The sequence below is a fragment of the Lissotriton vulgaris genome, chromosome 11 (assembly GCF_964263255.1).
Source record: "Lissotriton vulgaris chromosome 11, aLisVul1.2, whole genome shotgun sequence".
NCBI lineage: Eukaryota > Metazoa > Chordata > Amphibia > Caudata > Salamandridae > Lissotriton > Lissotriton vulgaris.
Genome location: NC_141699.1, coordinates 176,295,524 through 176,321,060, shown reverse-complemented (window position 1 = coordinate 176,321,060; position 25,537 = coordinate 176,295,524). Strand labels below are relative to the sequence as shown.

At 48.1% G+C, this 25,537-nt stretch overlaps 1 protein-coding gene across 1 annotated transcript in view; it reads left to right on the top strand.

Moving 5' to 3' along the window:
* Positions 1 to 25,537, top strand: part of HECTD4 (HECT domain E3 ubiquitin protein ligase 4) — a 2,691,195-nt gene that overhangs the window by 1,360,382 nt on the left and 1,305,276 nt on the right. The window contains exon 51 of the mRNA XM_086943079.1: positions 13,944 to 14,023. Within this exon, the coding sequence (XP_086799205.1) occupies positions 13,944 to 14,023 (80 nt within the window). The remainder of the gene's footprint in view (positions 1 to 13,943; positions 14,024 to 25,537) is intronic.

Sequence of the window (25,537 nt, the reverse complement as noted above, 5' to 3'; positions counted from 1 at the left end):
AAACCGGGTGGTGGAGAACACGACACCGGGAGAAGGTGGGTAACAAAACAAGGGAACCCAAGGTCTTGGGGAACTCAGCTCGTCTCCTCTGGTTTCTTGGCAGCTGACAACTTGACTCAGACGAGACCGCTATAAATGAAAAAAGGGGACAAGATTAAACATACCCCTACTAATATTACCAGTGCCAAGTACACACACGAACCACCGACCTCCCTGCTTACCCCAGTTAACAAACGGGAGTGGCCTGTTACAAAACAGGATTTCTTCCACCGCAATCGTATTGGTTGTTTCTTGCGTAACCCCAGACCAACCACGCCCCCTCGGGAAACACCGAGAATGTCAGAGGAGATAGAATACACAAACATAAGACAAAAAGGGACAGGGGAAAAAAGGCATCAAAGGAATTCGAAAGACACCTAAAAAAACCCTGGAATCTGATAAAAAACACGAAGGTAGCACAAGAAAATGGCCGTTATTCAGCTCCTTCGTGAAACCACCCAAACAATATACAACAAGGTGGTTTGGATACAAAAAAGGGGTAAATAACAGGACGCTAGAACTCTAGGAAATGCAGCCGCGAATCCAGAACGTCACCGTAGATCAAAAACAGGTCCCCAATAAGAGTTCAGCAACACCCAATGGAATAAGAAACAGGGTAACCGGGAAAAAAGGGAATCAACACCCAGCACTTGAAAAGACCGCTGGAACAAAGCTCGAAGGAAAGGGAACAAGGTAGAACAACAGGAACAGGAAACACACGGCAAGGGACCATTGTAGAAACCAAGCACCTGTTTCCTGTTGGTCGCCTCCTTTTAAAGCGAGCCCTAGGGAGCGTCCATAAATTTGCATATGCACTTGGCACCTTAAGCTAAAACCAATGAACGGGAAACTAGACAGAAGGCACCAGGCCCCCAACATGGACGGAGCATCTGAATCAATCAAACACTCACACCCAGTCAAAAGATCTGGGTTTAATCCATCACCGTTCTTTAGCCCACTCTGCCACCCCAGTTCAGACATGGCCATATGCAAATCAGTCTGACCCTGTGCCTCATGGGAACAGTCCAGCCCGAACTGCCAAGCCATGTCTTCCCTGGACCGGAAACAAGCTTCCGAGGACCGGTTTCTGGCATTCCAGCCGTCTTCAGCCCGGCTTGCTTGAATCCAGTGGCAAAGTGAGCTAGGGACTCACGTCTGAGTATACCCTGCCACACTTATGGCGGCCAAAAGCGGTACAAAAGTGGGTGGTGATGGACGGAGCATCTGAATCAACCAAACACTCTCACCCAGTCAAGACCGGCTTGGCAGTTCGGGCTGGACTGTTCCCATGGGGCACAGGGTCAAGACTGATTTGCATATGGTTGGGTTCAAACTGGAATGGCATGGTGAGCAGAAAAACTATGGATTTAGGCCCAGATCTCTGTACTGGGGTGAATGTGTGACATTGTTCTGCATTCTGTCCATCACCTGTTGTTTTTTGCATTTGTCACCCCGAGTGAGACGGGTATGCTCAGACGTGAGTCCAGTGCTCTCCATGCCACTGGAATCAAGCTATCCAGGCTGATGAAGCCTGAAAGCCCGAAACCGGTCCTTGGATGCTTGTTTCCAGTCCAGGGAGGACCTGGCTTGGCAGTTCGGGCTGGACTGTTGCCATGGGGCACAGGGTCAAGACTGATTTGAATATGGCTGGGTTCAGACTGGAATGGCATGGCGAGCAAAACAACGATGGATATAGGCCCAGATCTCTGTACTGGGGTGAATGTATGACATTGTTCTGCATTCTGTCCATCACCTGTTGTTTTTTGCATACCTATATAGGTGCCACCCCAGTGCACTGACCTCAGTTCCTTCTTTTCAGCTCCATCAGCACGTATCTGTATTGAGCTTCCCTCAGTCAATTTTTCAACCGTTTTGTCAAATTTTACCAGTGTGCCTTTTTATCCTGATTTCTGGAATATATCCCTGAAAAAAACAACAATCTGAAAGAGACACGTTAGTGATAGATTCCTTACCTTAGAATATCCCCAGGCGTCAGACTGGATCCGGAAACTTTTGCGTAGCAGTACCCTTGCGCGTCGGTAGGCGTCGTCTGCGGCTCCGCGTCCGTCGTCGGCGTCGTGGGCGCAGTGATGACGTCGTCGGAGTACTTAGACGCCGCCTCAGCGTGCTGACGTCAGTTCTTCTTTTTTCCGCGCCAGCCAGCGCAGATCTGGAAAGAGCAGTTACCCTAGTCACTTTTTGACTAAGTTTTTTGGTGATCTTTTTCGATCCATTTCGAAGTCTGTACGACTCCGACGGTGCCTGTAGGGATGCCCGGCTTCAAGCATTGCGACGAGTGCGACCGTACCATGTCGGTCACGAATCCCCACCGCCTGTGCCCGACGTGTTTGGGCGTCCACCATGACGACGAGGCCTGCCCCGACTGTCGGGCCCTTTCGAGGAAGGCCAGGCGGGAGCGGTCCCGCAGGCGGCTCGAACTCCGGCAGTCAGCCACCTCCAGACTACGGCGGATCTCCTGCACCAGCTGGGATTTTCCATCAATGTGCCGAAGTCACACCTGTGCCCCTCTCAGAAGCTCCTTTTCATCGGAGCGATTCTCGACTCGGCGCAGTTTCGGGTTTACCCGCCCGAACAGCGGGTTCGGGATATACAGGCTCTGATTCCGATCTTCGGGCCTTTATCCCGAGTTTTGGTCAGGTTGACGCTGCGGCTTCTGGGGCTGATGGCCTCCTGCATCCTTCTGGTGCATCACGCACGGTGGCGGATGCGGGCTCTGCAGTGGGACCTGAAGTTTCAGTGGGCCCAGCATCAGGGCAACCTGTCCGACCATGTCCTGATCTCGGAGGGCACTGCGAGACAGCTGCAGTGGTGGCTCACGGACCGCGATTGGGTCAACGGCAGATCCCTCTCCCTTCCCCAACCGGAGCACGTAGTTGTGACGGACGCGTCCCTCCAGGGCTGGGGAGGCCACTTGGGAGATGCGGAGATCAGAGGACTCTGGTCTCCGGCGGAGTCTCGGCTCCATATCAATCTGTTAGAGCTGCGGGCGATGTGAGAAGTTGGCCTGATATGCAGTGCTCACTATTCTAGTGATCACTATGTATCAGTCCAAACAACCCTTATTGATGATTGGTGTAAGTCAACCTTATAGACCAGCTATCCTAGTAGCATGGACAAGAGCAGTCTTTAGGCTAAACTCTAGAGGGTGTGTTAAGCCAGCTGTTATACCACCACATATACCCCTTGAACACCAAGTGAAAGGACACCACACAAGTTGTTATGAAAATAAAAGGATATTTATTTAGAACACAACAACCCTGGACTCTTTATGAGGACAGGGTGCTAGGTACAATACAAAGCTCTTAAAGAAATACTGAAAGTCGCACAATTTCCACAAATGCCCGAGGGGCACGGAAAACCATGCACTACAAAAGTGGAATGCGAAATTACTAGCAGGTAAGTACTACTCTCATAGACTTTAGAAACGCTGGACCTACAATGCTGAACCCTTAGATTAGAAGCAGGAGGCCTAGGGACGTCGTGTGCAGAGAGGAAACTCTCACGCGTAATGCGGGACAAAGTCTATGGATACTAGTAAATGCATAAGTTAGTGTTCTCGGGCGAACCCGACTAGGTAGGTCAAAAACGAAAGTGGATCTAGACACTTAGAGAGTTGGTCTACACTGGAGCACCGTGGTACTCGGTTTACCTAGCCCAGGGGCTGCGGCTGCATAGGGTTCAAGTGTCGTCGGTAATCCTCGTTGACGAACCAGGAGCCTGAAGTGGAAGTTGCTGGCAGGCGACCAGTGAAGATGTTCCGGGCTGATCCAAGGACTGGATCAGCTGAAGAAGAGTACCTGTAAGCAGAGGGGACCAAGTTCTGAATCACTAGCCAGTGATTAGGTGGGCACCAGGATGGCACTGGACGAGGTCACTCAGCCAGGCGAAGAGGTGACACTGGATTCTGCCGCTGCACGGACCAGGGGCGCTGATGTCGACCAGGCTGGAGGTCTGCGAGCTGTCCCACGTCGGATGTCTGCTGCTGGCGATGCTGGATCCGGTGAAGGAGGCAACAAGCCTTGGCTACGGCAAGCCCACGTGGCGACACAAAATGGCGTCTTGGATGGACCAGGAGGGTCCGAGGAAGGTCCCCTTCAGGAGGAGACTAGGGCCAGTGTAGAGGAGCTAGACCAGCGGTGTAACAAACGTAGATCGTCGTCTGGAGGGTCACTAGCCAACGGGCAAGTGACCGGACAACGTGGCAAGCGACACAGAAGCAAAAGGGCCCCACGCAGATCTGGTGGATGCTGGGGGGCTGGTCTTCGGTGCTCGTGCTGCTTGGGGTTGGGGCTTCTCTTACCCCAGTGCACCCACTCGAGGGTCCCTCGGTGGTCGTGCTAGGTCAGTGTCGTGCTGGTTCTGATGGTCGCCGGGTCCTCTGGTCTCGTCGCACCTACGGTTCTCAGCTGTGCTGTAGAGGCAGGTTGAGGTCAGAGAGGGCAGGGAGTCCGGGTCTCGTCGTGCTGGTCAGTCTGGTTCCGGAGGAAGGACGTCTTAGCAAACTGCAAGATACTTAGTTGGTGCCTGCTGCTGCAGGGTGACTACTCCTTAGTCACAAGGGAGAAATCTTAAGAAGAAGTCTTGAGTTCCTTTCGTAGAAAGTAGTTTCAGGATTTAAAGATGATCTGATCTGGAAGGGTCCCGCTCCCACCTTTATACTAAAGAAAGGGGCTGGTACGGGACTAGGTCCTGCCCATGGGTGGGACCAGGAAGGGGGGTGGTTACACCCCTCTCCCATGCCGGGCTTTCCCCAGCTCAGGGGCGGGTGTGCCCCTGGAACTGGTTCTAGCCGGCCTATGCATAGTGAGCACCGGGGTGCCACTTGCAGTCACCTTCCTATTCAGCCCTGCCTACCCATGATGCACAAAACCCTGTCTGGGATGGTGCTAGCACCGCCACTGACAGGAAACCCTTTGTCCAAGCTCTCCTCGCTGGAAGGACTCCCAGCAGCAGGAGGTCAGACTTGTGTCTGTGGTGGCAGCATCCATTTTGTGATGCTGAGGCTCGAGTTAACTTTAACCGGGGTTCACAGTTACATACATGTCGTGTCCCTCTAGAAGGGTGGAATGCTAACCCCGTCGCCAGAATTGGCGAGGGGTTAGTATCCAAATTCGTATAACACCTTACTCGACATGTTTTGATAAAGCGATACCAGAGTAGGCAAATAACCGCGAGGATTATAATGCACTTAAGAGTATATGGTATGCGTTATCATGGAACAGCTATTAGGACTTGGTTCCGCAAGCTGCAAACGGGCTCAGCTCATGCCAGAGCACCATCTCACATGATTCCAAGCACTCTGCCTTCAGGATTGTTAAGGCCTGCCATAGGAGTGACTGATAGGAATCCATGTGTCCATTTTAGGGTTAGATATAGGTATACGATATCTAAAGCAAAGAGTGATTACACCACCTTGCCCCAGCTGTCGTGCAGCCAGTTGTCAGATTTAGATGACCAGCCAGGGGTGGTATAATACATGCTGCAGCCGCTGGTAGGCCCTGGGTACACCTATGCCCTGAGTTACAGGGTCTGATAAGGTGGCCAGTACCAATTGGTAAATGCACCTAAGGTACACGTGTCAATTTAGTGAGAGAACAGCTAGGCTGTGGGTCTGATTAGCAGGCCCACAGCCAGGGAAGTTGTAAACCAGTGAAGCAAAAAGCAAAAATCTGGGGTGATCATAGGATTGCAGACCCTACTCTCCTACAGGCGATTCGTCTGGCACTGAAGGCATTCCTCCCGTCTGTCGAGGGAGTGCAGTGCAAGTGTTCACGGACAACACTACCGCCATGTGGTACTGCAACAAACAGGGTGGAGTGGGGTCGTGGACCCTTTGCCAGGAGGCTCTGCTCCTCTGGCAATGGCTGGAACATCAGGGCGTGACTCTGATGGTTCAACACCTGGCAGGTTCTCTGAACGCCAGGGCGGACGAACTCAGCCGTCGGTGCTCGATGGATCACGAATGGCGTCTGAACTCGGACGTGGCGCAAGGCCTCTTTCTGCGATGGGGAGAGCCTTGGTTAGATCTATTCGCCACCGAAGAGAACGCGCAATGTCATCAGTTCTGCGCGTTGGAATTTCCAAGGCGGCACTCGCTCGGAGACGCTTTTCGTCGCGAGTGGAGCTGCGGTCTGTTGTACGCCTTTCTGCCTATACCACTTCTGCCCAGAGTGCTGAAGAAGATCAAGCGCGACCGGGCACAAGTCATCCATGTGGCTCCGGACTGGGCACGAAGATACTGGTATCCCGAGCTACTCAGTATATCAGTCGATCCCCCGGTTCGTCTGCCTCTTCAGGAGGACCTTCTATCGCAGCAGCAGGGGACGGTCCTCCACCCGAACCTGTCCTGTCACCACCTCCATGCTTGGAGATTGAGCGGCGACATTTGAGGCCATTTGACTTGCCTTCTGAAGTTTGCAACATCATTCTGGCAGCCAGGCGTCCCTCCACAAAGTCGGTATACGCCTGCAGGTGAAACAGATTTGTGGCATGGTGCACAGCAAAGGCTGTGGATCCCCTCAATGCCCGTCTTTCGGAGGTTCTCCTCTTTCTTCTCTCTCTTGCCCAGCAGGGCTCTGCTCTGGGCACTGTCAAGGGCTATCTTTCAGCTCTTTCAGCCTTTCTGAGGCTGCCTGACCAACCTTCTTTGTTCAAGTCCCCTATCGTTAATCGATTCCTGAAGGGCATCACTCATACCTTTCCTCCTGTTCCCTTCGTGATGCCTCAGTGGGACTTGAACCTGGTTCTTACGTTTCTGATGTGCGCTCCCTTTGAGCCACTTCACAACTGTCTTCCTCGCCTTCTTTCTTTGAAGACTGCCTTCCTGGTAGCCATCACCTCTGCCAGGAGAGTGAGTGAGCTCCAGGCTCTGTCTTGTAAGCCTCCTTTCCTTTCAGTCCATCCGGACAAGGTTGTATTACGGACAAGGCCCTCCTTCCTACCCAAGGTAGTCACAGCCTTCCACATCTTTCTTCTACTCCACCTTTCCTATCTGTTCATCCAGACAAGGTGGTGTTGCGTACACAACCTTCCTTCCTGCCCAAGGTTGTCACGGCCTTCCACATCGGACACTCCATTATCTTGCCCACCTTCTTTCCGCCTCCGCACCCCTCGAGAGAGGAGGAGAGGCTCCACCGTCTGGACCCAAAACGTGCGCTCTCATTTTATCTGAATCGCACACAACAGTTCCGGGTGGATGATCAACTCTTTGTTGGGTACGCTGGCGCTAAGAAAGGGAAAGCGGTGCACAAGTGGACCATCTCCCAGTGGATTATCTTGTGCATCCAGGCGTGTTACTCCTTGGCTAAGAAGGAACCCCCTGTTGGGCTGAGGGCTCATTCCACTCGAGCCACGGCCACTACAACTGCCTTGGGCCGAGGTGTGCCCTTGCAGGACATTTGCCAGGCAGCTACGTGGGCCTCGCAGCACACGTTTGCAAGACACTATTGCCTGGACAGTCAAGTGCGGAGGGACGGCTATATTGGCCGTTCCGTCCTCCAGGACTTTCTGGTGTGATCATTGGTTCGCAGACCCACCACCACGGAGATGGTATTGCTGGGGTATCTATTCTAAGGTAAGGAATCTATCACTAACGTGTCTCTTTCAGATGCACAAGTTACTACTTGTGTAACGATATATCTGTAAGAGACATTAGTTAGTGATAGATTCCTTACCGACCCACCCACCCTCCCCGTTCTGCGAACCGATATCTAGGGTTAAGGTCATCCCCTTTCAGGGCCCTAGTTTCATGGCACCAGTGTTGGTTTTTGTCATGGCTCTGCGCTTCTGGCGCGGAAACGCTGTGGCTAAGAACTGACGTCAGCACTCGGAGGCGGCGTCTAAGTACTCCGACGACGTCATCACGGCGCCCACGACGCGGACGGCGGACGCGGAGCCGCTGACGACGCCTACCGACGCGCAAGGGTACTTCTACGCAAAAGTTTGCGGATCCAGTCTGACGCCTGGGGATATTCTAAGGTAAGGAATCTATCGCTTACTAATGTCTCTTACAGATATATTGTTACACAAGTAGTAACTTGTGCACCAGTTTCAAGCCTTGTGATGCTTGTCACTGGCAAATGTCTGTGACAGACTCCCACTTGGTGTATCTGTGGTGCTTGGAACTGGACCATGAATATGAAGGCCATCCGGAAGCAGGTCATGAAGCTTCTGGGCGCTCGCCACTCAACTTCGCACTACTCCAGATCCTGTTTGCGAGAGATGTCTTGGGACCACTCTCTATCGCTCCGGTCAGCCATCGTCTCGATCTCAACTTCTTCAGGTAAGTCCCACGAGAAGTCAAAACGCTCTTTGCAGGAGTGATGCTACAAATCCGCTCCCACCTCATCCCTGTGGCGTCCATGCCTGACACTGGGTCCGCTCTGCACTTCCCCAAATTTCTGGAGCGATCCCACCCAAATCCGAAAATTCTATGAGGCCATGAGCCTCGTTTTTGGGTATCGACCCTTCTGTAACGCCTTTGGGCTCTACGTGTTCGGGAGAGACTCTGGGGTGTCTACAGTCAGGCTCTCAGGGTCTGTTAGTGGATCCGGATCCACCCCTACTAGAACTAATTCGCAACTTTCTCCACGGACTGTTCCAGTGGCACTATTTCCCAGCACTGCCGAAGCCAAACTCATCGTGATTTCCGACTCTGATACAGAGTCGAACCAGATTCGACCAGCCCCACACAGCCTGAATTGGAGATGTAGCCCTCTTTCACGGAAAGACGCTTTGAGGAACACATATACAGGGGATGTTAGGATCCCCAGGGCTATTCTGACCCCCTAGCAGACTCCATGGCCGACGACACCTGGTATGAGGAACTGGTTGATGCCACTGGTTTGACACCTCTCTCCTCTAACAGTGGCTATGGAGAAGGGAGCTCCCTTCAATGGTGGTCCAGAGGGTGGCTCAAACCCTGGACCTTCATCTTCCCACGGTTGAGGTTGAGACCAATATCTTGACAGAGGTGCTTCAGCCTGGGGTATCCCCATCTCAGAACGCCTAGGACCCTTCAATGAAGCCCTCACTGATGTCCAGCCTTCCTCTCCCAGCATCCCACCCCGAGAACCTGGTGGTCCAGGCTTCAACTACCACTCCACCGGATAGGGAATTTAAAAAGCTTGATACCTTTGGAAAGAGGATTTTCTCTTGCCCTAGCCTTGCATTGCCGTTATTCTCATACTGTGTGGGATACGGTTGCACAAGTGTTGCCTGTGGTCTTGGAGGAATCCTGAGCCATATGTTTCCCAGGCTATTGCTGACGGGAGATATGCGGCAAAGTTCACCATCAGATGCTGATTGAATGCAACTGACTAAATGGGCTATTGCTTCAACGGGCGCGCTCTGATAGCACGCCTTGCTGAGGGCAACTGACTTTCATGGAATGTCCAGGCAACCCTTTGTGGCAACAAGGCTGATTCGGAACTAGAGTGTTATAAAGAAGCAGGGCCACTGGTAGGTCATTGGTGCTCACCATGGCCCCACGACAGCCACATCTCTTTCCACCCATTCGTGGCTACAGTAGGGGCTATCGGCTGCGTCTCTGTCGCCTAGCCACCAAGGCCAGCAGGCACCACAGTCCTTTCATGGCCATGGATGTGGCTCCCACAAGCCTTGTGCGAACCAGAGTTTGGCCCAATCTGCCAACCCCCTCCTGGCAAATGCAATCCCAAAACCTCTTTACTTTGTCCTAATACCATCATGGGCACCCAGTTGGTGGCAGGAGTTGGCACCACCAGTCCCAATGGCAGAAGGTGACTTTGGACAAATGGGTGCTTCAGATTGTCCAGTGAGGAGGCTATGCCTTCCCTTTCCAATTGCCACTGATCGGCTGACGGAGGACCTCCTTTGACTCTTGCGACAGGAGATACTGGCTCTCCTGGCCAAAGGAGCGATTGAGAGGGTGCCAGCATAAGAAGTAGGTCGTGTTTGCTATTCCCGCTACTTTCTGGTGCCGAAAAGGGATGGGGGCCTCCATCCTGCTCTCATCCTGGGCCCTCTCTGTTACTTCCAGAAAAAAGAAAAATTTATAATGCTCACTTTGACTCGGATACTGACAGTATTCGACCCTGGAGACTGAATGGTAGCATTGGACTTGGAGCATGCTTACTCCATATCCCTGTCCTGCCTGCCCAAAGGGGTTACCTGCACCTCACGGTAGACCAAGAGCATTATCCATTTGCTGTGCTCCCCTTTATCCTTATGAGTGCCTATAGGTGTTCCCAAAGATGATGGTGGTAGTTGCTTAACATCTGTGAAGGTCAGGGGCTCCAGTCCTCCCCTACCTCGACAACCTGCTGTTGAAAGCTGAATCGCCCCTACATTCTCTGGGGTTCACTATCAAACTTCCGAAGTCACACCTCACGCGCTCTTGTATGCTTCCTTTCATCGGTGCTATCTGGATAAAGTGCAGTTTTGAGCTTATCATACGGAACAGTGTGTTAAGTATATTTGGGCTCCGATTATGAACTTTCAACCTCTATCCTTGATTTTGGTGAGACTAACTTTGAGGCTACTGAGTCTCATACCCTCCTGTATGCTGCTAGTAAAACATGCCCGTTGACCTATGCAGGCACTGCAGGGGGATCTGAAGTTCCAGTGGTCACAGCATCAGAATAACTCTGATCTGGTCCAGATATCATCGGGCACTGCAAAACATCTGTAGATGGAATGTGATTGGGTCAGTTGCAGACCCTCTCCCTTCTCTATCTAGAACTAACTGTAGTGACAGATGCATTGCTCCTGGGTTGGGGCGGCCTTCTGGGACAGGTGTAGATCAGAGGCCTCTGGCCTCCAGCAGAATTTAACAATCCCACATCGACCTGTTAAAACTGAGAGTCATTTGTCTGGAATTAAAGCCTTATTTCCTTCCATCAAGGGAAGGCTGTTCAGGTGTTCACGGTCAACAACACCGCCATCTGATATTGCAACAAGCAGGGTGGGGTTGTGAACCTTGTGTCAAGAGGCCCTGCATTCCTGGATATGGCTCGAACATCATGTCATTTCCATGGTTTGTTCAACATCTGGCAGGCTCTCTGAACACAAGAGCGCACATACTCATTTGTCGATGCCTAGTGGATCACAAATGGTGTCTTTATCTGAAGAAGGTGCAAGGTCTCTTCAGAAATATTGAGTACCTTGGTTAGATCTATTCTCCACTGCAGAGAGTGAGCAATGTCAGCTCTTCTGTGCGCTGTCTGCCTTTTCCCATACCCCACCCCTGTCCAGAGTTTTCAAGAAAATCAGCGACCGGACCCAAGTGATCTTAGTGGCTCCGGATTGGGCAAGGAGAGTCTGATATCCCGAACCCCTGGGCATGAGCATCTTTTCTCCGACCAAGCTGTCCCTGCAGGAGGTTCTCCTATCACAGCAGCAGGGTAAGCACCTGCACCCGACGGTGCAAATCCCTCGACTTCGAGAATGTATGTGATGTCATCCTGGCAGTCAAGCATCCCTCCATGAAAATGTTAAACGCCTTACTATGGAACAAATTTGTGGATTGGTGTGCCGCCAAATCCGTTGATCCTCTGTCTGCACCCTTGTCTGAATTCCTTTTGTTTTCCTTATCCCTTGCTCAACAAGGCCTTTAATTTAGGCGCAGTAAAAATGGTACTCTGTCTGCCATCTCCTTAACCTTTTTGCAGTTTCTCAGTCAACCCTCCCTGTTCAAGTCACCTGTTGTCACCAGTTTCCTGAAAGGTTTACTGCATGTGTTCATCATTTGTTCACGGTTGAGCCGTTACATAGCTGGCCTCTAAGACTGCTTACCGTCAAAACCATCTTTCTTGTGGCTATAAAATTTGCCTGGAGGGTTAGCAAATTGCAGGCGCTTACAGTTCACCCCCCATGCACAACCTTTTTTCTGGATAAGTTGGTCCTTAGGACTTGTGCGTCCTTCTTAACAATAGTGGTCACACCTTTTCACATCTGGCAGAACATCACACTACCTTCTTTCTTTCCCCGCTCATCCTACCAAGGAAAAGCAGGAACTCCACAGCCTGGATCAAAAAAGAGCATTGTTGTTCTACATTGATTGTACAAAGGATTTGTGGATGGACAATCAACTCTTTGTTGGATTTGTGGGTGCGAAAAAGGAAAGGCAGTACATAAAAGAACCATCTCCAGATGGAGTATCCTCTGTATCTAAATCTGCTATTCAATGACAGAAGAGCAACTCCTTGAGGGCTTGAGAGCTCATTTCATCAGGGCCAAAGCTGAGACCACTGTACTAGCTAGAGGAGTCCCAGTTCTGGACATCTGTCAGGCAGCTACGTGGGCATCGCTGCAAATTTGCCAAACATTACTGTCTAGACCTGGGGTCTTCAAACTGTGGAGCGGGCCACTTAGGCAGGCCTCAAGTCATCCCATTGGGGAGCTCCAGGCTATGGCCAAAAGAAGCATTATGCTGATAGGAGTGCTTTTTTATGCAGGAAATAAATAAGCAGCAGTAATCGCCTTGTAATTTGCCATCACAAACATATTTTGTCATTGATATCCTAACTGGAAGAATGTTTAACCCCTTGGGCGCGGCCGCGATTCTGCGCCTGTGCGGCAATTTTCCGAGTGGGCGGGTTCATGACGGCCCCCAGCCGTCATCAGCACACGAGCACCATGATGCATGACGGCTGGGGGCAGTCATCAGCATAGAAGGGGTTAAAAAAGGAATGGGCTCCAAAAATTCTTCGAAAATCCCACCCTCATTTCTAATAGTAACACTGTGGATACTTTTACACATTTTTAAGGAATGCCTGACCAGAATAGTATGTTTGTCAATCATGTATTCGGTTGTATTTTTAAACAGTAACAGAATTTACCAACAATGTTTAAATATGTTTTGTGTTTCAGTAAGTCGAGACCTGTTTAAACATTGCCAATTTAATAGAATGATTGTGTAAGATTCTATGGGGGGCCCGATGAATTTTATTTCTTCACGGGGGCGAGGCATTAAAAAGTTTAAAGGCCACTCGTCTAGACAGTCCGATCATGCATGATGGGCATTTTGCCCGTTTGGTCCTCCAGGACTTTTAGTTTACACAATTTGCAGATCGACATCTGGAGAAAGATTGCTTTGGTATCTAGTCTAAGGTAAGAAATCTGCGGCTAGAAGCATCTATCAGATAAACAAGTTACTTATCTTCGATAACACTTTATTGGGCAGACTCTTACCTAGCCACAGATTCCTTCACAAATCCTGCCTCATCTCTGTTCTGCGAACTGTATTCTCACATCACAGAGACCCTTCAGGACCTCACCTTGGTGCAGCGGTCATTCCACCCAAGTTTGGCTCCCTGCTTCTGGTTTGGAAAAAAGAGTCATGAACTGAGGTTGGCGCATGGAGTGGTATCTTATTGTAGCTAAAGGTGCACAATTCCAGGGTAATTTGTTTCTGTTACGTGATATTAAAAAGCTATTCAGCATTCTGTTTGAAAAGTCCTCAAAATACTCTTTGAGATGTTTAGTATTTTTTAATTAGTAAATATATTGTCTAAATGTTTTATTTCTTTTAATGTTGCGTATGTATTATTTTAGGATTTATGTTGTATCTAGATGGGTATTGTTTTTGTGCACATTTTAAAAGATTTTTATTTGTAGACTTTGCTGTACCACTTAGTTAAGACTATTCTGTATGGCAGTGTAGAGCAATGTGCCAACTGTTAACTTCAGTCTTCTGATAGTTGTACAAAATGTAATTGTTCAGCTAGTGAAGGCTGACTTGGTTATTTATCTTTGTCATTTCAATTGAAAATACATCTTATGCATAAACCAGGAGGTATTCAGAACCATACTGTTGTAAAACAAAAGAAGGAAAGTTTCAGTATCTTAGTATTTGCATATTTAAATGGTCAACAATCTGAATGTTCGTTGACTTTGATTTTCAGTAATGGGCGAGCAGTGCACTACAATGGGTCAAGTTTATTACAATGGAAGAGCGTTCGTTTAGATGTGACTCTCTCACCAGGTACGTTATTATTGTATGTCAAAGGTTCTATTTTGCCACTGAATGTGTGACAGTTGAGAAGAAAATTTGAAGCTGAAGCAAATTACCAATCGCATTCTGCAAAATAAAATGCAATCCATAAAGAGATTCTCACAGTTCTCCGTCATAAAAAAAATCAAATCTGTAAGTTAAATGTATAAAACAGCATAATTAAATATTATGGATCTAACAAATGCTCAGTACATACCTATAAGTAAGTAATTTTGAGAGTCAATAAAATAAAAAGATCACTTTTTAGAGTGAAAAATATTTCTAATTGAATTCATGCTATGTGAATCTGTCACTCTTAAATTCGTTTTGGTGTAGTATCACCCCAAAGAGCTAACCCAGCAATGTTTCTGTAGTATCCCACAGAAAGTGCTCTATAATCAGTTCTCAACTAGTGTTAATATTATACAAATTTTGACTGTCGACATCAATGGATAATGTTTGTATGTTTGAAAATAATCTAGTAAAAAAGCATATATATATATATAAATCGAAGTATTTTTTGATTTCTTTAATGTTTAAAAAGATACAGTAAAATCATCCATTATAGAACACATTTGTCTTACAAAAACTGTGCTAACAAAGGGAGAAACTATGCAGACAGTGCTGTTCAAAGGATGATATTCCTCCTGAAAAAATGCCACTGCTGCTTTAAGTAATCCAGAAACTTTGCTGTCCAAGAATGTCCAGCAGACCAGATTAGGCTATTACATTTTTCTCCAAAGATGCATGAACCCATCTCTATTTGATTATGGACTATGTTTTCCATTAACTCGTTTTTGAAAAGTTTGAGCTTCATTTGAAGTTTCTAGGCTTAATGCAACAGTTTTTCTTGAAAGTAGAATTATTTTCTTTGGTGGAAAATAGTCTTGGAAGAATGATCATTCAATGTGTGCGTTTTACCTTCTGGATGCTCATGCCATTTTGTTTAATAGCATAGGGCAGTTAATACTGTATAGGACCCTGAATGGAAGAGATGGAGCACGCATGAGGGCTAAACAGAGTCTCAGGTAAAAAAGAGCAGAACTATTGCTACAAGGTCCCACCACAACAAAAGTGCAAGAAGATGCGTTACTGTTGCCATTCCCATTCTATTATTACATTGAGGCACATAATGGCTACACATTTGTGCAGAGGTGTTTAGTTTATGTGAGAAATCCTTGCTCAGGAAGGGATTCATCCAAGATTCATAACCGTTAGAGATATTCTAAGACAGTGTATTAACTGCATAGGCAGGAAAGGATGGATTGAGATTCCTCTCAAGAAAAGGCCAGACAGTTTGCATTGCTTGCCTGCTCATAATCTCTGGCAAGATTCTACATCACGGTTTTCCATCTCTAGATTGACAGCCTTGCTTTTCAAAACGTACTCTCTGGGCATCTGGGCATATTTTGTACTGTACAAATGTCCTAAAGGAAATCTTTCTCCCTCAAGACTACTTTAAGCCTACAACGGGCAAAAATTCTGCATCTGGTTTTTGGAGAAGTGGATTGAACTGTGGGTGTGCCAAAAAAGAACACTACTGCCTCATCTAATTTGTTATGAAATATGTGGCCTTCATTGTTTCTTTACTAAAGTACCTTTGAAACCCAGTACTTCATGTCACAAATGTCTTTTTTGGCATCGGTTTCCTTGTGTTAATCATTAAAGCTTTCTTAAGAGAGATAAAATCATCATTCTTTACTCAGTTAAAATATAACCATAAAAGATACATAAAAGCAATTAACAACTGGAACACAAAATACAGTACAATGCTATTAGTTGTATTAAATTAGAGAAAAACCATAAAGACATACAAACACATATTAAGTGTCCAAAAAAACTTCAGTGAACACACAATGTGAAGTACGACCTGTATTCGAGACTTTACAACTAAAATCGTGGTACCGTTTTCAGTATGAAATATATCCTCAAATATCCGGGACAGTGCAAAAATCTCAGCTGGGTCCACTGTGCTCTGTCTAAGGAACAAGGAGGGGACGCCTTTTTAAAGATCACAACTCATAAAGGTCTGTGGGTAATAACTGAGTAGAGTGCTGTAAAAGCACATAGCAATTTCTTCAATCTAGCTGACTTCTATTACGGGCCCATGGCAGAATTAATTCCATGCCTTCCGATTCCTTATTGCGCTGCTTAGAAAATTACCTCCACAAACACAAGTGTAAACATCCTTAAGCATCAGGAGGTGTAGCACAGCTTGTCTCCGGTGTTTACATTTTAAATCTTTTAAAAGAGGTATTGAAAATATTTTTCTCGTCCAAATAAAATGCGACAAGACAATACAAAATGTAAAATAGTCTGGGCCTAAGTTTTATCGCACCCACAAGGGCCTAGTGAACCATGAGCAGACCAACTCTTAGAGACACTGAATAATTGTACTAAAAGATTCAACCTATACCTTGTCAATTGCAGGCAATCATAGACAATGGTCACCTGTGTCGGGTGTGGTTCAGTTGAGAGCAGTGTTTTAATCAGGCAATGAGCATGGGCAGCAAATTTTTCTGATTAGTTTCCTTCCCTTAATGCAGTAGACAAATGGAAAAAGGGGTTTTAACCCTGTCGTAATCTGCTTTGATTATTCTTTTCGGGCATGCATATAAGTCTGGACGACCCAAGATCGTAAGGTCATTTTTTATAAAGCAAGCCATGGAATCGCTCTTACGTTATCCAGGGGTAGGACAATCAATAATAATCGCTCTGTTCAGGGTTGACTCACTCTTGTACCATAGGTATCCACCTTAACAAATGTCTTAGTGCTACAGTAGTCGAGATGTATTTAAGACCCAATTCCTTGAGGGCAGCAAAGGTTGAATGCTTTGCGGACAGCCAGTAAACATCTGGCAAACCTATTCTCCTCAACCTGGATGACTCCACAATCCTAAAACACTAAATGTTCCTTTTATAACATGTGGCGGACGCACATTTGGTATTATGAACTTAAGGGCCTTGTTTGGTTTCCTGCCCAACCTTGCATTAAAATTCATGACTGACACCCGAGAGCGAGCACACATGAATCTTTTTGAAGTGAACCTGGGACCCCATGAATTTTTGTCATCATCCAAAGTGCCCAAGTAGTTACAAGTATTATGTTGTGTGTAGTGATAATTTTATTGCAAAATAGAGCTTTACGTTTCAATCAATCAGGAGGTTTGTATAGTGCTCCTCACCCACGAGGGTCTCAAGGCGCGGCGGGGGGTGAGCAGCTCCGGATCAGTTGAAGGGCTAGGTCTTGAGGTCCTTCCTGAACGTGTGCAGGGTCGGGGAGCGTCTGATGTTCACAGGGAGCTCGTTCCAGGTCTTGGCTGCGATGTTGGAGAAAGCTCTCCCGCCAGTTCTATTTCTGCGGATGCGGGGTACTTCTGCCAGGGTGAGGTCAGCGGAGCGGAGGTTCCTCTTGGGTATGTGGCAGGATACTCTTTCGTGGAGGTATTTGGGTCCGATGTTGTTGAGGGATTTGTAGGCTTGGGTGAGGAGTTTAAAGGTGACCCTCCTTTCGACGGGGAGCCAGGGGAGGTCTCGTAGGTGTTGAGTCATTTGCTCGTGGCACGGTGTCCCCAGGACAAGTCTAGCTGTGGCGTTCTGGATGATTTGAGTTTGTGTAGGAGGGTCTTGTTAATTCTGGCATAGAGGGTGTTGCCATAGTCCAGTCTGCTGGTTAAGAGTGCGTGGGTGACGGTCCTTCTGCAGTCAGGGGGGATCCATTTGAAGGTCTTACGGAGGCTGCGCAGGCAGTTGAAACTGGTGGATGCAGCGGCATTGATCTGTCGGTTCATGGAGAGGGAGGAGTCAAGGATTATGCTGAGGTTCCTAGCGTGGTCTGTAGGGGTGGATGGGTTCCCAAGGGCAGAGGGCCACCAGGGGTTGTCCCAGGCGGAGGTGCAGAGTCCGAGGATGAGGACATCGGTCTTCTCTAAGTTGAGCTTCAAGCAGCTGTCTTTCATCCAGGCTGCCATGTTCTTCATTCCTTCCTGGAGTCTGGTGTCTTTGGGATTCTTCATGAGTGAGAGGATGAACTGGGTGTCGTCAGCGTAAGATACGATGCTGAGCCCATGCTGTCTGACGATGGCCATGAGGGGGGCCATGTAGATGTGGAAGAGCGTGGGGCTGAGTGATGATCCCTGGGGTACTCCGCAGTTGATCTCCTTGGGTTCGGAGAGGGTGTTTAGTGAGCTAAGCACCGATGACCATTACCCATGGTGTTGTGTGATTTATGGAAAGATGTAAATGGTCTATAAAATCTGCATAGGTGTCAAGTATTAGTTGCATCGACCATTGCTGTACTCAATATGAGAACAGCATTGACTACATAAAACAGAACTGTTAACGTGCGGGGCCCATACGAGGAACGTCACCTTTTTTGTCCACCACAGCAACCTCTAGGTGGTTAATATAAATGGTGAACAAAAATGGGGGCTAGGATGCACCCCTGCCTGATGCCCTAGGTTATGGGAAAAGATCTTTTACAGGAACCATCACATCCATACCTCACAGACGCAGACATATCCCTATGAAGATCCCCCAGAAAGGTCACCAGTGCTGGGACTACCCCCATTGACATCATTGCCCAAAGCTTTGTACGGTTCACCCGATCAAATGCTGAAGTAAGGTCCATAACACTCAAAATAGGGTACCTCTCTTAGCTATGGTGTACTTCTGGGTTATTAGGTACAGGTTCAGGCACTGGTCGATGGTACTTAAGCCAGGCCTGAACCCGTACTCTAGGTCGGAAATTATGTTCTTCTCCTTGGCTCACAGCGGTAGCCTTTCCAAGATCCCGTGGCCCAAGACTTTGTTAGTTGTATCAATCAAGCAGATGGGATTGTAGCATCTTGAGTTGGTTCGGTCACCCTTTTTGAAATTGTGCAAAATGATTGATTGGGCCCATGAACTGGTCAGTGGAGGAGCTGATAACACGGCAGCATTTAATACCTTGGATAGAAGTGGGGTCACTCCTAAAGAGATCTGAGCAGAACTCTGACGGGCCCTGGGCCTTAATTTCAGCTGCCTATCTTCTTAGTTAGGAAAAATGTGACATTCATTTTTTCGTTATTTCAATACCTTTGAAAGCTAGGACAGCATGAGACAAATGTCTTTTGGCATCTGTTTCATTGTCCTCGTCATTAAAGCTTTCTTAGGAGAGCTAAAGTGTTAGTTTTTTCATTCTGTCTGAAAGTCTATTTAAACTTGTAAGTTAAATACTTTTTTTTCCATGCTATGGGAGCCTTCATTCAAGGCTGTACGTAAGGCCTACCTCCAGCACATCTTGTAAAAGGTCACCTTTTAGTGGCTCTAACCTGAGCTAGCATGGTGAATGTGATAAAGTTCTGTGTATCTATGAAACCTGTACCGTATTTTACCAATTAGAAGGTATCCTTGAGAATGTATCATATGTTTATACTGATTACTTTCAAATTTCACATGAACCAGATAATTTCATTGCCATCTCTGATTCCAAACCTGACTTCTCCAGTAGGCCATTGCCAGACATTACTTACGTGATTCTCAGGTCACTGCCAAATTGCAATTTATTCTGCTTTAGCCATTTGGTGTCTGCAACCTGTCTCTGGGTCACATGACTGGGTGTAGTTGACAGCTTTGTGTATTCCTCCCAGACAGCCACACGCACTAGGATTCAAAGACCAGCCTCAAGAAGCTTCTCCCCACTTTAAAGGGACGGTTGGGTATAAATATTGAACCTCAGACACCAACTCTTCAGTACTCGTCTGGTCCTATGGATACTCTGCCTGGAAGAAGGACTGCTGTGCTACTGAAAGGAATTCAACTGCTGGACAGCTGCTATGAAAGACTGCGGCCCTGCTGTGCTGACCTGCTGGGTGAGAAGAACCTACATCTCTTGTACCGACAATCCCAGAGTGACTCCAAGAGCTAGTTGGCTGGTGTCATTATCGGACGCCTCAGGGACACAGCAGGCTTCCAACAACCTTCCACCTTCACCTGGACTCTACCATCTGTGAGTCTACCTGGCTAAGTGGTGCCACCACAGCCCTGGACCCTTAGAAGTTTCCTTGAGGTGCTCTGCTACTCTCTGTGAATCCAATGGGACCGAAGCATCTCCTCTTCTGAATGGTGCAAGCCCAAGCAGAATAGACACATCGCCGCTGCTCCATGGATTGGACCCGTCGCAACGACCCACATCACCTCCGCTGCCTCTTTGGAACCCCTGCTGCGCAGCACATCTTCCTGCGCAGGTCCTCTCATACCTCATCGACCGGCGCCTCAATGACGACGACGGACTCTGTATCGCAACCTTGCAGCTCCTCAAATCTGACGTATCGCCTCGACTGCATGACACATCCCAGGTACCGGATTTCACATTGCAAGCCTTCATCGACAATGACACAGGCCTTTGCATCGCAGCCTCGCTGCACCTCCGGACCGAAGCATCGCTTCAGCTGCACAACACATCTTCGAAGCAGATCCTCACAACACTCCGCAAACCAGCATTTAAGGTAATTGGCTCAGTGGGCCAAACTGGGTCCCTGTAGCCTATCTGTCCTCCATTTCTGTCAGCCTTAACTTGTGACTTTGTCCCAGTCAAGCGCAACCAGATATTTAGAGTTGACCCTTTGCGCTTTTTGGTGCTATTTTTACTGAAATCTTTAAAGTTGCATAATTCTGGTTCCACTGATTGGATTTTTGTTGTTTTGTTGGTATTTATTAAAAAATACCTCCATTATCCTTTTTGTGTGGGGATTATCATTTTATTACTGTTTGAAGTGTTGCACTAATACTTTACACATTGCCTCTAAGTTAAGCCTGACTGTTCTGTACCAAGCTACCAGGGGGTTGAGCTCAGGTTAATTTATGGTGGGCTTTTGCCTCACCCTGACCAGGATTAAGGCTGCTGCTTGACCAAGGCTCACACCCCAGTCAAACAGCATCCCAATGTTTTAAAGTCTCCAAGGAGGACCAAGACATCTTGACCCAGGCTATTGTCAGTGGCAGGGACTCAGCAAAGTTTGCCATCAGATGTGGACTTAACACGGCAGACTCACTGGGCAGGGCTATTGCTTCCTCGGTGGCACCCTGCTTGGCCGAGGTTATCTGGCTTATCTGATAGAGACTACTAGCCACAGATTCCTTCACGTAGAATTACCCCCTTGCGTGAGACTGGATCCGGAAACTTTTTGTTCTAGGCATATGAGCTGCAGATTGCACACTGTGCATAGATCGCCACCTAGTGTTGTGCCCGGATGTTTGCAGTTTGTTGTTGTCCTGAAAAGTTCTTTGGAAGTCACGAGATAGGTGACTCCTCCATAGGACCACATTGCGCATGGGCATTGGCTCCATTCCCAGATTGTTTTTTTCCGCCATCGGGCTCGGATGTGTTTCCTGCGCTCCAGTTTGGAACCGATTTTCCTTCGGCGCGCAATCCTCACCCAGTTCGACGGTATTGCTTTGATCACGCTACATCAACGCGATTCTCTACCACTTCGAAGTCTTCGATTTCTGTCGTCGACGAAGGCCTTCGGGCCTACCTAGGCCTTGCTTTCTGGCTCATGGAAAGAACGCCATTCAAGAAGTGTTCTCAAAGTGGGTCAAAGTTTCCCCACACCGACCTACATGAAGTGTGCAACCTTTGCTTTTCACCGGAGCACAAGGCCAAAGACTGTTCGGCTTGTGCCTCATTCTGCTCCAAGAAAACCATTCGGGACCGACGAGCCCGGAGATCTATGGCTCGCTCGTCAGCTTCGATCCCCGACGACATCTTCGAAGAGGGCGTCGACGTGCCAGAACACCAGCACGCCGAAGAGAGTATCGGATCCTCAGATGCCGAAGACTCCGACGACGAGGACATCACTCCAGCTCAACGGGTCGTAAGTAAGACCGTCAACCCCAACCCTTCCTCGACACCCTCAAAAAAGGCTTTGGTCACACCCTCACCTTCGGGCCCGGGTGCACCCCGAGACACTGCTTCCCACGCCCCGCCTTCGGGCCCGGCAAAGAAGCTCACTAAGCCTTCAGGCGGCTCTGGCTCGAGCCAGCCTATTCCCGGTGCCAATCCTATACCGGCACCGAAGAAGAAGCCATCTTCCTCTACTACGCCGACCGTTGCTCCGACACCTAATCGCACGGCGCCGAAGACTGGCAGCGGCTCATCGGTGCCGAAACCGCATTCGGAACAGAGTAAAAAAACGCCCAAAGCGCCAGATTCACATACATCGGAGCCGAAAAAACACCCGGAACCGAAAAAAACTGGTTCCGGTAAAAGACATTTTTAAAAGGGCACACTCCTAAGCCAAAAGACCCGACACCAGCTACCGACTCGGTGCCGAAAAAACCTACGGAGCCGAAAACTTCGACGCCGAACTCAGAAGAACTTTTTACACCGGATCCCAATCAGAAAACTCTTGTAAAGGATCCTAAAACCCGACAATTGACTCTCAGCTCCAAGAAGAGACCACTTGAGGCATCAGCGCCTCCTCCCCCTCCAAAGAAGAACATTGCAACCTCTCCATTAAGGGTCCCTTCTCCACCAACTCCCCATACTGTTCCGCCTCCTACGCCTCCTCCACCACATCATTCACCTACACCATCTACTAATCCAGATGATGATGTAGACATAGATTCTGACGACTTAGGTGGTGGTGCACACGACCCAGAAGGGGCCAATAGTCCCCCTCAGTCACCTAATGCATGGGATGATTACAACATCCCTGATGTGCCTTACGTCCCACAAGATGATGTATACCCTTCCAGACCTTCCCCACCAGAGGACACTATAGGGTTTAACCTACTAGTCCAAAGGGCTGCACAATATCATGGGGTGGACTTACACTCCGATGCAGTGGAGGAAGATTTCCTATTAGACACTTTTGATAACACACAAAGGTCTACTGCCCTTTTTCCAATGCTTAAGGGTGTCATCAAGCACTCAGCAGAGGTTTTTAAGGATCCTGTCAGGGCTAGGGTCCTCAATCCTCGCATTGAGAAAAAATATAAAGCTGCCCCTGCAGATCCAGTTTATATTAAAGGTCCAGCACAATTAGATTCTCTAGTAGTGTCTAATGCACGTAAACGTGCTAATTCCCAGACAACAGGTGAGGCCTCACCACCAGACAAAGAATCTAAGCTCCTTGACGCCTCCGGCAAGCGAACAGCAGCACAAGCAGCTAACATCTGGCGCATTGCCAACTCCCAAGCGTTGCTGTCAAGATATGACAGGGCACATTACGATGAACTAGAGACCATAATGCAGCACCTACCAGACAAACACAAAAACAGGGCTAATGAACTTATACAGGAAGGTAAAAATATCACTAATACTTCCATCCGTTGTGCCCTAGATGCTGCAGATACCGCCTCAAGGGCAATCAATACCAGTAGCCTACTACGTAGACATGCCTGGCTACGTATTTCAGGTTTTAAACCTGAGGTACAAAACTCCATCCTTAATCAGCCATTTAATGAGACACATTTATTTGGCCCAAATGTTGATGTGTCTTTAGAGAAAATTAAAAAAGACACCTATACAGCAAAATCTATGGGAGCCTTGTAGCATCAAGCTCCCTGACGTTCCTTTCGTCGCTCATCATACAGAGGCAACACAAGAGGCTACTTACTCCTCAGAAAGTCCCTCCACTTCCTACAAAACCCCTGGTCAATCCACATTCACTAAGGGCTACCAGAGAGGGGGTTACAGGGGTAACAAAGACAGAGACAAAAACATTTCCCGCTCTGCCTCTACCCCTACCCAATGGCTTTCCTCCCCTTCCCCCCAACATTCCACTCCTGTGGGGGGAAGACTTCAACAATTACTGCCTGCCTGGATCAACATCACATCAGACAGGTGGGTACGACAAATTATTCAGTTAGGTTACTGTCTTGAACTAACATCTACCCCCCCCCCCCCCCCCCCCCCCACAAACATACCTCCCAAACAGCGTCCAATGTCACAAGAACATCTATCACTGTTAAAGCAAGAAGTAGTATCCCTGCTAGAAAAAAGTGCAATAGAACCAGTTCCTCTGCACAACAAGGGGGTTTACTCTCTATATTTTTTGATTCCAAAGAAGGACGTCTCTCTAAGGCCTATTTTAGACCTCAGCCCGCTAAACATATACAATACAGTCAGACCATTTTCACATGGTCACACTCCAACAAGTCCTTGCGCTCCTCCTGCAAAACGACTTCCTGGCTACTCTAGATCTCAAGGACGCATACTTCTACATTCCCATTCACAAGGCTCACAGGAATTATCTCAGATTTGTAATAGACGCGCAGCACTATCAATTCAAAGTACTCCCATTCGGAGTCACAACAGCACCAAGAGTATTCGCCAAGTGCTGCTTAGCACTAGCGGCAGTACATCTACGAAGACAGCACATTCATGTCTTCCTGTACCTCGACGACTGGCTCATAAAAGCCAGCTCATACAATCAATGCATGGAAAACACTCATGACACCATCCAACAGCTCCACAACTTGGGGTTCACAATAAACCACACCAAGTCTCATCTACAGCCATCTAAAGTACAACAGTACCTCGGTGCCACAATAAACACCTCAACAGCGCTAGCTTAGCCCACTCCAGCAAGGATAGCCAGGAAGGATAGCCAGCATGTAAACTGTTATAACAAAGTTTCAGCTACAACACTCCCTCCCAGCACAAGTGTTCATGCAACTCATCGGGATGATGGCCTCTAGCATCTTCATAGTACCCCATGCAAGACTTCAAATGCGTCCGCTACAAGAGTGCTTATCACGTCAATGGAACCAGGCTCAAGGTCACTTAACAGACCTAGTGTTGATAGACGGTCTGACTCATTGCTCTCTGCCAATGGTGGAACACCAAAAACCTTTCAAAGGGACGACCGTTCCTAGAGCCAGTTCCTCAGATAATCTTGACTGCGGACGCATCACTCTCCGGCTGGGTAGCCCACCTACTGCAACACACCATGCAAGGCAGGTGGACACCGCAACAAAAATTATCCACATCAATCATCTGGAGTTACTAGCAATATTCCTAGCACTAAAAGCTTTCCAGAAGCAAGTAGCAAACAAAGCTGTGTTAGTCCGCACAGACAACATAACAGCAATGTATTACACACAGAAGCAGGGAGGCACAAACTCCCTGCAACTCACTCAACTAGCACAGGACATATGGAGGTGGGCTATACCTCAAAACATATTCCTCCTATCCCAGCATGTTCCGGGAGTACAAAATACTATAGCGGATCTGTTAGTCAAACACAACAGACCCACCGAGTGGGAACTTCATATGCAAGTTCTTCAACCATTCTTTCAGATGTGGGGACAACCTCAAAATAAACCTATTTGCCACCCACGAAAACGCAAAATGCCCAAGCTTCACGGCCAAATATCCACACCCACTATCAAAAGGCAATGTGATATGGATGAATTGGTCAAACAGATTTGCGTACGCTTTTCCACCTCTATCACTCATGCCACTAGTAGTACGCAAACTACAGCAGCATTCTCTGACCCTCATCCTAGTTGCTCCAA